A 13,120-nucleotide genomic window follows, 5' to 3' on the forward strand; every position below is an offset into this window, starting at 1 on the left:
TAAAAATCTTCTCACAACGCTGTTGCCATATGCTAAGCATCACCTTTTTTGGTAAGATGCCCAAACTCGGATTTGTCGAATAAGAGCTGTCATTACTGCTGTATTCTTTAAGAGCTGAGTTCTTTAAAGTCAAACGCCAGATATTACAGAAAGCAATGCCTTGCAGTGTCAATTTTTCGCGCAACTGTGCTGTGTTGTTCTTTGATGAGCACTATCTTTCGAAATGTATATGACAAAGCCAATTCGCTACTCATCATACCGAAAATTCACCAGAAAATGAGGAACCACTACCATGTAGAGCATAATGCGGTAATGAAAATTTGCTAGCGGATTAACCTCGAATCAAATTTCAATGGTGGTTATGTTTTTTATTACAACATTAATGCTGTTATTAAAATTAGGTGAAATTATCTGTTGACAAAACGAATGTAGTAAGGATTGAACAGCAAACGTTTCTTATTTACGGTGTCAACCAAAAGGATGCGAAATACCTTTTTGCTCGTCGCTGATATAACAAAAAGGAGTTCAATTGTTAAGTAGAAGAAAACCGGTTCTGTTTAATTAAATGCAACTGTTTATTGAACATCAAAAGACAAACTTTTACTTCAAGTGAATGATTAATATTGGTATTGTGAATCATTGAATTTTGAAAGGATAACTTCAAAACTTAGTGCATAATCGACTTTACTTATGAAAACCATTGTGATTTAGATTCTCAGACAAATAGTAGACAAAAGCACAATAGGTTGTAGAGAAAAGGAAGAAGGTAAAAAGGGATTCGATTGCTTTTTTTCTAAACAAGAGCTCTTTTGTTTGATCGCTGTATTGAACTAATACCCGTCATGCATTGCTTCCAAATCACCGACTGTCCATGTCAGTACCTGATATTAGACTATCTGAAAGTGCAGCACGACATATTGAATGACGTCATGCCAATACAGCACCACTCAACGTATAATTTTATGTTTATTTCATCGCAGGATGTCATATGTTGTCATGTTTTAAACCAAACCTTGCAAACCGTTGATAAGTGTATCTTTATGAATGCTGTCATGCGTGTCTGTCCAAGCAGAGCGTGCTCTCATGTATTTTCTAAAAAATTTAATTTTACTCGACAAACTTATTTCGTTCCTAATTTTTTTCTGGTGGAAATAATAAATAATAATAATAAATGTATCAGCTACTGAGTAAAGTAATACATTCTCGGCCTTCTTAGTTTTATATTCGTTGAATTTGTTCTAAAGATTTCAAAAACTGACCGTCTTGGTGCTTTACTGTTTATTATTCCTAAATAAATTTCTAGGGCGGTGATTTTTACAGAACCGCCTTCTATAATGTAGATAAATTGAAGCTGTGCTTCTTTAAGAAACTGAATCATGGAGCCTCGTTCTCTTCCCGGTTCTTCACTATATTCTTTTGTTACATTCCTTTTTTCTCCCTGTCGTCAATTCTCATTATTTCTTTTGTTTGGCTTTATAAAAGAGCCCCCAACCTCCATTGTCTACGTGCTCCTTATGATCACTTTCATATCCCCATCACCCTTAGAATCGTCATTTTCCCTTCCATACATCGCATTGTTTCCCATCGGATCCTTTTGTTATTTCTTCAGAGAACTCGGCTTTTCACTTAACAAAAAATTGCAGTTATTAAAACAAAGAAATTGGTAGGGATAATTTTGGCTCTAGAAGCAATTGCCTTAAAAAAAATTTAATCTGACCTTTGAAGTTCATGAATAATTTCGAACAAGTGAAGAGCTAGAGAATAATTTTGAAGCGTTGATTGGACCGGTGAGCGTTTTATCAAAATCAAATATTTCATATAACAGTAAACTATGATTGGCTATTTCAAGAGAATTTTCTATTGGGGAAAGCTGGAGGCTTTAGGATACATTTGATATCCGATTTGGCTCAGTGCGCACTATGCATTTCAGAGAAAGCTAGGACTTTTCTACCTGATACCACAGGCAGCTGTTTAAACTAAATGTAACAGATTTGTACTGAACATAGATACAAAAATAAATAGGTTCTTGTCCATAACAATTTTGAATAAATGATTTTGATTTGGTTAAAACAATCACCTGTCCAATGAACGTTTCAAAGTTTCCACTATTTATTTACTTGCTCATACAAGGTCAGAACACAACTTTTTACGGGGAAACCTAAGCATCATCAATCTATCGAGTTGATATCTATCATTAGCAGATGTTCATTTCTGCCTTACACTATATAGGGTGCTAGTATTTTATTTCCAGGTACTACTATCTTTAACAGTATCCTCTATTTGCTCTGTCGTGGCAATTTCGACAGAAAGTGCTTATTACACAACAACACAGGACAGTTGGGCAAAAAAACTGGCATAACGCGTTTAACTATACAGAACGCAAGTCATTAGAGAACTTCGCGAAGGATGAATCACTCACATCTAGAAGAAATTTACTATTGCCCATCAATATGGCCATTAGACATGCCGTGGCCCCATTTGATCACTTGGTCGTTTTTCATCGCCCTTTTGTCACCAATCACCATCGTCTCGAATGCAGCACTAATTTACGGACTTTACAAAATGGAGCAGCTAAACACGATCACAAACAAATTCATTCTCGTGATGAATATATCAGATCTTGGAACAGGTATATTCATCCTACCATCCCTTGCTGCAATGGCAGCATTGAAAGACACGTATCGCAACTGTGCCTTTGAACTGGTTCTTCATTATGGCGCCTTTCTTCTCGCTTATTTCTCCTTTTTCATGTTGATGTGCGTATCTATGGACCGTTATCTTCACGTGACAAAACTCAAAAAGTACAATTTGTTCATGAACGAGTTTCGCATGAAGGTGATCGTTGCGTTCAGCTTAGTAACGTCGGCAGTAATCGCCTACATAGCGATCGCGTTTCCTTCTTTCCCGCTGCAAATTGCGTTGAATTTATCCGATCTTTTTGCTGTTCTGTTTATGTTTATCTTGTATTCGACAGTGCTTCGCAGAATTTCCATTCATGCCGAGAAAATCAAGAGAATGCTGAGAGATGCCGGAGAAGATTCGGGTAACCGAGAAACAAGACGAGAAATCTCGGCAACGAAAACGATTCGTTTTGTTCTGGGTGCTTTGTTGGTTTTGTATCTACCGTACAACATTTGGTCTGCAATCTGGACGTATTACAAATACCAGGAGAAGAGGAATCCCTCTTTAATCCTGAATGTTCTAGAATATTGGGTTTGTATTATCGTGTTCAGTAATGCAACAATAAACGCGCTCCTTTTCGGATATGGTAACAGCGTTGTGAGAAGATTTTTAATTGGACGCATTACCAGAAATCAAGTTGCTCAAATCAGCTTGTGAGTGACGTCACAAAACTTTCTGAAATCGCAAGCAAGGTCTAGTTGAAGGTATTCAAGGAGAGGTTGACGTCAGTGGTTTTGAAGCTATTTTCTTGTCCAAGCAGATTTAATAAATTTTTATGAGAACAATGTTCGAACTCTATAGAAGCTTATTTCCCCCGCAAGCAGCGTTAATGCTGCCAACTGGCATCCGGTTTGAAGAGCTCGTTTTGGCCGATCAGTCGTAGCTATACGTGTCAATCTTTGACCGGATTTTCTCTTTTAACTGTGATTGAAAAATAATTTTTGATTCAAGCCAATTGCTGACCAATGATTCTTAATTTTTTGCTGGTTTTTGGCATCTGGTTCGAAGAGTAGGCCGATGAGTCGTAGCTAAAAATGTTAAATTTGTCTAGATTTTCTCTTGAGACCGTGACCGACAAAAAACTCTTGAACCAACAATGGGCTACGGACAACAGATCTCTATTGATTCTCTATTGATTTCTGACCCATGCTTCCTATTTTTGCATGCTTCATGAAAAACTGTCTATTTATATTCGACCTCGTAGAAAACTTCACAAGTTACTTTAGCAGTTAGCCTTAGCTTAATTGTATTTAGATTAACCTAAGTTTTTTTCCTTCTGATGACGTATGATTACCGATTGAAGCCTAAGAATAACTGATATTTTATAATCGCAAAGAAGGTGAGTTTGAAGATACCCTTAGTGTTGATAAGTCTTTCAGGATCCCTTCAATTTTTCAGTTTGAGAATATCGTTTTCCCGTATCTTTTATGTTTTGACATGTAATATTGACATTTATCAGCGTAAACATTGAGTATAAAGAGATTTTCGTGTTTTTCAAAGCGCAAAATAGGGAGTGTGGCTCCATAACTCGTGGCCTTTTCGGCATTTAAATGCTACCCCTCTCCTGTACGAATTTCGAAGAAGTTTGTTCATGCCATTTTTGCTTCATTGTAGAAAGAATCATATTTAGTGATAATATTTGCACTGTGATGAAAATCTAGTTATTTAGAAATGCCGGGTATCGAAATTTACTTAGAGCTTGGTAGTTGTAAGGCAATATACATTGTTAATAAGCAATTGACATTCTAATGGTATTTGTAGATATGCCAATAAAGTCCTAATATAATCATCTAGTCTTCAAGAAAGGAACGAAGATATTTCGAATGTGTTGTATCTCGATATCACTGTGTTGAGCCATTACTTGAACTAGGGAATATCGTCTTTAAGACAAAGCTGTACCATTTTATAAACATTTTTGGTTAATGGTCAGTTATATGGTGACCGAAGCATGTAGGCCGAGCTGTACACGTTTTAGTGTATAGAACAGGACGCTTCTTAGTTGCAACTCCGGGTTTCCCGACCGATAATACACTGAGTGGGCAAAAGTATTGCACAGACGGAAACAGAAATGACGGCACTGCAGCAAACATTTTCAACAAACCAAAGTTCAAGTGGCCAAAGCAAGTTTCATAAAAGTTAAAAGATGACTTTTTAACTGGAATATGTTTGAAAATTTATCAAGGTTTGATGCTGGAAATAGTAAATGGAATAATATTCTCGATTTTTGCCTATTTCTAAACAATATCGACAGTTGCAAAAACACAAAAATTGAATCATGATGATTGAAGTGCCTGTGAAATATGTGCTATCAAAAAGCTTATCTTTGCACCAATTGGCAATATTTGCAATATTAAAATTAACTCGGGGGTACTGACTTTATGATTGGGTGTCTAGAACTGCTCATTTTCCTCACTTTTGTTGGAGAATATGCTAAATGTTTTGCTCAGAAATTTTTGGAGCCGCAATTGGCCTAATTGCAACGGCCGCTTCGTGAGATGTTGCAGCAAAATTCAGTCAATAAAATGTGTTACAAATCGTCAAGTCAATTTTTTCCAACCGATTGCGATGTTGTAATGAGAACAAATAATGCTGAAAATAGCATAAAAAGCATTTTATCCTCTCATTAAATAAAAATAACAGGTTCACTCGAGTGCCTCAATGGCTGTAAATGAGTGGACATAATAAAATAGCTTAAAGAATGCCACTTTCCACCAAATGCAAGGCCATTAATGATCAACTTGGTACTCCAACATCTAAATGTGATCTTGCAAATGTTTTTCTGAACTTATCATGTCGCGATCAACAGTACCTGTTACAAAACTTTCTGACCAACTTCTAGCAATTCTCACAAAGGTTTCAAAGCTGCAAGACTGTCCGATAAAAAGTTATTTTTCTTTACTTTTTAAAAAGTAACTTTTTTCATATTTAAATCAAAACTGTTGCCAAGAGTTTGAAAATTGATTTGATTGGTTATTAACTTTAAAAAGACGCCTAATGGCTTCACAGAACGGTTTTCTTTTCGATCACCATGTTGTTTACAACGCGATCGCCATTACTCATTTGTCAAGCCTGTGGAATACTTTTTCTCACTAAGTGTATGTTTTGCAGACAAGGTGTTTGTCCATGCCAAGCGATTAACTGTACCAGGTAGGTATGACCGCTTTGAAAAGCACCAGAAGAGAAACTATAGATATAGCAATATGAGTCGGCTTAATATGGAAATGGTGCTTTGATCTTTTATTGGTCAGTGCTGAAGTTTGCTTGGCGATGAAGAAAGTAAATGATTAAGGAGCGTAATGGAAGTTGTTTCAGACATTTCCTATAAAAAATGATTAATGGGAACAGGTGTATAACAGTATCAAAACTTGATGATAGTAAGTTTACGGTGTTTTTTACGTAGCTTTGATAGCTGTGGAATCAATAAGCTTAGCCTACAATAAGCATAGTTAAATCAGAACAGAGATCTTTATTCTGTGGTTAATGAACCTAAGTCAGCGATGAAAAAAAGCTTTCACCCTAGCTTACATTTGATAGAAAGCCACCGTGAAGATGTCGATGCTTTCAGTTCCAGATGTGCCTCAATTGTTCACGTTTTTGAGCATAATCTCAATACCAAGAAAGCCACACATAGTAACAGTATCCCAGCTAAGATAATCAAAGATAACGTTTGCATAGTTGTCTCTCTCCAGCTGACCTCTTCAACAAAAGTGTGAAAGAATAATTTTTTCCGAAAAGACAGCAATGTCAGTGCGCCTTTCAAGAAAATTGACTCATTCCAAAAATAAGAACTATAGACCGATCACTGTATTACTTTCAGTCTGTAAAGTTTTTGAGATTCTTTTGACAAATCAAATGCTACTTTTTGTTATGAAGTTTCCCTGGCCTAGCCTTTGCGTCTATCGACAGGATTGCAATGCTCAGAATGCTTTGTCTTGATTTGATATGATCATAGTCTATAGAAAAAAATATGATATGACAGATAATCACGGAGACTTGTAAGAGAACGCGAGAAGATAGAAGTTTTGTCATGGTATTCCTTATGGACTTGTCTAAGGTCTTCAATTATCTCTTCCATGAACTCTTGCTTGCTAAATTGAATGCATACGGCTTTAGCAAAAATGTCTGACAAATAGTGTACAGTTATCTAGTGGGTAGAAAGGAACGAGTCCAAGTCAATCGGCCGCTCATTCAGATCTTGATAAGAAATGAAATAAGGTGTCACCCAAGGATCAGTCATAGGCCCTCTTCTTTTAAGTTTATTTATCAATGATATTTTCCTTTAATGAATGGGACTGAAATCTGTAATTATGTAGACGATATGACAATGAACCTTCTCATCAAGAGTTGATAGAATATATTTAAAAGCTAGAAAATGATACTAATGAACTAAGCAATAGGTTTACACCAACCTGTATAGAATTGAACGCGGAGAAATGCCATCTCCTTGTATTTGGCAAGAAGGGTACTGAAATCTCAATAAAATCGAAAAAATTTGTCAGGAGCTGTAACTGACCAATAGGTAAATTTTTAACAACATGTAAATATGGTGTAAACGGAAGCGTAATATAAGCGACGTGCTCTTGCAAGGGTCTCAATTTATACTCCCGAAGAAGAAACCATGAATATCATGGGAGCTATTGAAACGTTAAAGTTTAGCTACTGTCCGTTAATATAGATGTTTCATGATCGACGAGTTAGCACAAAGATTTACTCAATTCATGAATAAGCACTACGAACAGCGGCTGTTTAGGAAATGTTAGGACACCGTAGTCTTATATGTCTCTCCTTGCAGCACTTGAACTTTTTACCACTAACATTTTTTTGAGATATATTCAGTCCAAGATGGCCCTTAATCCAATTTTACAATCTTGTTATACAACATAACATAACTACGCTTAATTATGTTTATTTGCAGCGTTTAAACAGCAATATAACAGAACATAACATTAAGTTTTACAGATACATATCATAGACGATGATTTTTAGCACTATACTATGACACTGCGAAACGAATGCAAAAAATTGCAAAATATCAACCTTTGTTTCTTTCAGTCTACATGAATTTGTGATGTATTCTGTGCTGAAGCTGATTGGAGTGAAATAAAGTTTCTTGACGTTATCAACACTCGAAAAAATTAAAAGGCAAGGATCAGCAATCGACAAAAATTGAGAATCTGTTGTCCGTTTCATTTTTTTCGCTGTTGCTATTATCTTTCCATCATCGTGTAAGGAGAAATCACCATGTATTTTTCCATCACCGTCAGCATCAAAAATATATGAGAGAATCATGGAATCACAAATTACTCCCTTCGCTCATGGTTTTCTATCACCACTGCTATGTGGTTTCAGAAGGAATTATAGCACCCAACATACATTACTCAGACTCATCGAAAATTGCAAAAAAGCTCTAGATACCAAACAAACAGCCAGTGCACTATTGATGGATCTGTCAAAAGCATTTGACTGTCTGAATCATGACCTAATGATTGCTAAACTCAATGCTAATGGTTTTAGTAGAAGCGCCTTGAATTTCACATTTTCGTACCTTAGCCAGAGAAAACAAAGAGTCAAAATAAACGGCTCTTTCAGTGAATGGAAAACCACGAGTGTAGGTGTGCCACAAGGATCAGTTTTGGGACCTCTCTTGTTCAATATATTCATAAATGACATGTTTATGTTTATATCAAATAGCCAAATATGCAATTATGCTGATGATACAACGCTATATGTCATCCACCAAGACATTAAGCAGGCTACTAAAATACTAGAACAAGACGTAGTTATTCTTAGAGAATGGTTTCAATATGATTATATGAAAATAAATGGGGACATATGCCACCTTATAAATTTTAGTAAAGGCAGCAATGACACATCTCTGAAAATAGATAAAACGATAATAAAACCAAGTAAAGAACAAAAACTTCTTGGAATAAGTATTGATAATAATTTGTCGTTCAAAGGACACGTACAATCGATATGCAAAAAGGCCAGCCAAAAGCTACATGATTTATCCTGAATCTCCAACTACATGGATGATAGAAAAGTAAAATAGACCATGCACGTCTTCATTTTATCACAATTTAGCTACTGCCCATTAATTTGGATGTTTTGTGATCGACAGATGAACAACAGAATAAACAGAATTCATGAGAAGTCTTTGCGTCTTGCCAATGATGACTTTGAATCAAGCTTTCAAACTCTTCTTGAAAAAGACAACTCGACATCTATCCATGATAAAAATCTGCAATTGCTTCTTACAGAAATATATAAAACTTTACATAATCTTAACCCAAGTTTCATGAAAGAAATCTTTACTGAAAGAAATACATGCTATAATCTTAGAAACATATCCCGAATATCGCTATCAAAACCAAAATCAAATTGTTATGGTATAGAACGTACAACCTTTATGGGATCCAAGCTCTGGCAAGAGCTTACAAATGACATTAAAACATCTTCTAGCCTCGCAATATTTAAAAAAAGATTAAAACTTGGAAAGATACAAAATGCAACTGCAAACTATGCAAACCTTACGTTGCGCAGATTGGATTCTTGAAATAGTAATCGAATAAATGTATATTATTATCTAATGAGTCATCCTTTTAATTTTGTACATTTCCTATATTATTTTATCCATTCACTGTTATTAATTTAAGATTTGTAAATGTAGTATAAATAGTAGGCTTTAATTGGCTGTTATATTAGCTAAAAAAAGTTTGCTTCGCCTACTGTAAAAAATTTTATAATAATGATAATAATAATAAAATCCTGTCAACGACTGAAAAATTGAACCATTTTTTATAGCTACAATTGATCAGCCAGTAAAACCTCTCTATAGCTTATGCAGCGTAGCAGCTTTCACACTGCTTTTGTGAAAAATTCATATGTGCACCGATTGATTATTGCTCTCACCAAAAAATAATTACATTGCATGGACAAGAGACTATCTTAGAGCAGATAACGTCCACCTCTCCTTGAATGGCTTTAACTAGACCTTGCTTGCAATTTTAGAGGTCTTTGTGACGTCGCTTACTGCGCTTCGTGGAGCAATTTGACTTCTGGAAATGCATCCAATTAAAAATCTTCTCACAACGCTGTTGCCATATGCAAATAGGATAGCATTTATTGCAGCATTAAAAAAAACAATTATATAAGACCAATATTCTAGTGTGTTTATGGTTGATGGGGGATTCCTCTTCTCCTGGAATTTGTAATACGTCCAGATTGCGGAAGAAATGTTGTACGGTAGATACAGAACCAACAAGGCGCCCAGGACAAAACGAATCGTTTTCGTTGCCGAGATTTCCCGTCTTGTTTCTCGGTTACCCGAATCTTTTCCGGCATCTCTTAGCATGTTTTTAACTCTCTCAGCATTAATTGAAATTCTGCGAAACACCACCGAATACAAGATGAACATAAACAGAACACCAAAAAAATCGGATAAATTCACCGCGACTTGCAGCGGGAAAGAAGGAAACGCGATCGATATGTAGGCGATAATTGCCGATGTTACGAAGCTAAACACAACGATCACCTTCATGCGTAACTCGTTCATGAACAAATTGTACTTTTTGAGCTTCGTCACATGAAGATAACGATCCATAGATACGCACATCAACATGAAAAAGGAGAAATATGCGAAAAGAATGGCGGCACATTGAATAACCTTTTCAAAAACACAGTTGCGGAACTTGTTTTTTAAAGCTGCCATTACAGCTATGGATGGCAGGATAAATATTCCCGTTCCAAGATCTGAAATATTCATCACGAGAATGAATTTGTTTGTGATCGTGTTTAGCTGCTCCATTTTGTAAAGTCCGTAAATTAGTGCTGCGTTCGAGATGATGGTGATTGGTGACAAAAGGGCGATAAAAAAGGACCAAGTGATCAAATGGGGCCACGGCATGTCTAATGGCCATATTGACGGGCAAAAGTATGGTTCTTCTGGGCACGAGCGGTTCATCTTTTCTTGTTTGTTTTAAGTCATGCGCCATTTATTCTGAATGCCAAATTTTACGAATGGCAATTTCCTTGTAGCGTCACTGTGTTCGCTTCATGTAGCTTTTGTGTCCGTAAAAGAGCAGTTTGTTTCTAAATGTGCGCTGCTCTGAAAATTCTCGCTAAAGATCATACGGAAAATCTACCTGAAAAGTTAAAGCCAGTACCACGAAGAGCATAAGACGGTAATGATTATCATGTAACGGAATATCCTTAAGTTGATGATGGTTATTTCAAACTTTTTTTGAATTTATTCGTTTGCAATAGGAAGAATCTCGTGTGGATTAAACAGTACACTATGCTAATTAACGGCGACGACAAAAGGAAACGAAATACTGTTTTCTTAACGATGATAAAACAAACACTAAGTTTTTTGTAAATAAAGCAGAGGCGTTGATTAAATGGTTCAAATCTAGTTAGAAGAAAGTGTGTATTGAGCATTAAAAGACTATCGTCAACTTTAATAGAATTGATTGATATTAATCCCTCTAGTTAACAAACTGTACAAGATAAACATTTAATCTTAACGAAAAATCGACTTTGTGTTTGAAGTTTTTTAGATTATGGCACGAATACAAAACAGAGAAACAAAAATGTTGCCAATACTGTACCACTTCAAGGGATAATTTCATTCAGTTCATCCAAAAGATATTTGTCATCTGGACCCTTTGCCTGTTATAAATTTCAAAAGACTGTCATGCTTGTTTTCCCCAATAGAGTGCGATTCTAATGCATTGGATTTTTCTTAAATAATTCCCAAGGCAAGGAAATTCACCTCCTCTCGAGTACGTTCTGTCTTGAACGATCCCTGAGCTTGCTTCTTCAGTCAGGTATACCTTCTTTTTCCCCTTCAAGTACCTGTCTACTAAAAGCCGCATTGTAGCCTGACTGTTGCAAATTGTTGGTATCTCAGTTCAATTTGCTAATCCATTTTTAGACTGAACGTTACTTATTTTTCTTTTGACAGAGAATTTGTCGAATGTTTTCCGCTGATGGCCAAGCAACTATCAATTTTATCACAGAAGATCGAAAGCATCATTTGGACGAATAGGTTTTCCCTCAAAGAAAGTCATTTGGTATGTTTCTTGTTGTTTTTTTAATTAAAAATCGTTATATAATGGATATTTACAATCAATATGTGCTCTTAGTTCCACATTCGATTGGCAGGAGAAAAAGGTTTATGGGACAAGCAACAACTTAGATTGCTTCTTCAATGACGTTGTTACAGGATATTTCCATATCCCATCCACTGTTTTCACACGGAGTAGGGTTGTTCAGAGCTGACATCATGTTGGTTTTTCTGCTAAGTTACTTTGCTGTTACTTTTCAGTACTTATTGATCATGTGATCTGGCATTAGGCGTGATCCTAAGTTAGGACTCCCAATTCACTTTGAAGACGCTATTCACAGCTTGGTCATCAGATCTAGAATAAGCAACTTTTCCACTGTGTTTACACTTCATGATGGCCAGAGGGCTCTCCAAGAAATATTTTTCAAGTAGGCTTTTTGTTGCAGATAAATTATGATATGATCCAAATCCATTTTGTAATTAGCCTGAATTGCCTTGATCTATGAAATGTGATAGCTGCAGAAACCGAATATTTATCCATCATGTTAAGGCCTAGCTACCATCCCAGTCCAGTCATGTCGTAGCATTTGTGGACAGGGGCACAGGCTAGCTAAGGCCCTTAGTCCCTTAGTTTGCACTTAGGTATTTAGTTGTATAGCATTTTTTAGGGGGGTGGGGGTTGTAGATTAATCTTACTAATTGCTATCAGTTACATGTTTGCTTTGCAATAAATGCTTCCTATTGATAGTAGTCTGCTAAATGCATCTATTGAGTGATGGTTCCAAAGAGAGAAATTTGGAAGGGATTTGTGAAAACAATCAGAAAATATAAATTAATAAATATGTACTGGGTAGGACTGGGTTAAATTTTGCCTCAAATAAGGAAATTTTTTTAAGTAGATGAAATGTTAAGGATGCAATGATGTGTCGGTCTCAAAATTTTGTGATGGTTGTTCCAAAGAGATTGGGGATATTTGGAAGGCATCTGTTAAAACAGGAAATTTTTTTATTGATAAATATGGACTGGGTAGGACTTATTATTAATACCTACATCACTGGGTAGGTATTAATAAATATGTATTGGGTAAGTATGTACTCAAAATTTTCAAAACTCCTCGCCTCCCTTCTAGAATATTTGGGGTTTTAAGTACATCTAGTACCGTGTTTCCGAAATCATCCACAGCTTGTTTCACTGTTGCCTGCAAATGCCAGCTGATTTACTGTCATTGCCAGCAAATTTTACTTGATATAACTACAGGATTTCTTGCCCCAGTTACTAGGCTTATTTTTCTGGTTTTCAAACACTGGTGTTTCATCTAGGACACAACGTGACCAAATATCAGACTTTTGATTAAAAGCTTTAAAGTGTCAT

At 35.9% G+C, this 13,120-nt stretch overlaps 2 protein-coding genes and 1 long non-coding RNA gene across 5 annotated transcripts in view; 2 read left to right on the forward strand and 1 right to left on the reverse strand.

The window, feature by feature from the left end:
* Window positions 1-13,120, forward strand: part of LOC135692037 (uncharacterized) — a 233,239-nt gene that overhangs the window by 174,653 nt on the left and 45,466 nt on the right. The gene's annotated exons all lie outside the window — the stretch shown is intronic.
* The window catches only part of LOC148958597 (uncharacterized), a 272,598-nt gene that overhangs the window by 160,009 nt on the left and 99,469 nt on the right, over window positions 1-13,120 (reverse strand). The window lies entirely within an intron of this gene.
* The window catches only part of LOC148958598 (uncharacterized), a 41,015-nt gene that overhangs the window by 26,743 nt on the left and 1,152 nt on the right, over window positions 1-13,120 (forward strand). Inside the window, exons 1-2 of one of the 3 annotated variants that reach the window (XM_089112154.1) lie at window positions 5,699-5,829; window positions 11,648-11,756. In XM_089112154.1, coding sequence (XP_088968280.1) covers window positions 5,711-5,829; window positions 11,648-11,756 — 228 coding nt within the window. In that variant the 5' untranslated portion in view covers window positions 5,699-5,710. Of the gene's footprint in view, window positions 1-5,698; window positions 5,830-10,759; window positions 10,866-11,647; window positions 11,757-13,120 lie in introns of those variants that run through there. The other 2 variants (XR_016144524.1, XR_016144523.1) reach the window with 2 other exon arrangements.

Source organism: Rhopilema esculentum, chromosome 13 (genome assembly GCF_057945365.1).
Source record: "Rhopilema esculentum isolate cy_ngs chromosome 13, ASM5794536v1, whole genome shotgun sequence".
Classification (NCBI taxonomy): domain Eukaryota; kingdom Metazoa; phylum Cnidaria; class Scyphozoa; order Rhizostomeae; family Rhizostomatidae; genus Rhopilema; species Rhopilema esculentum.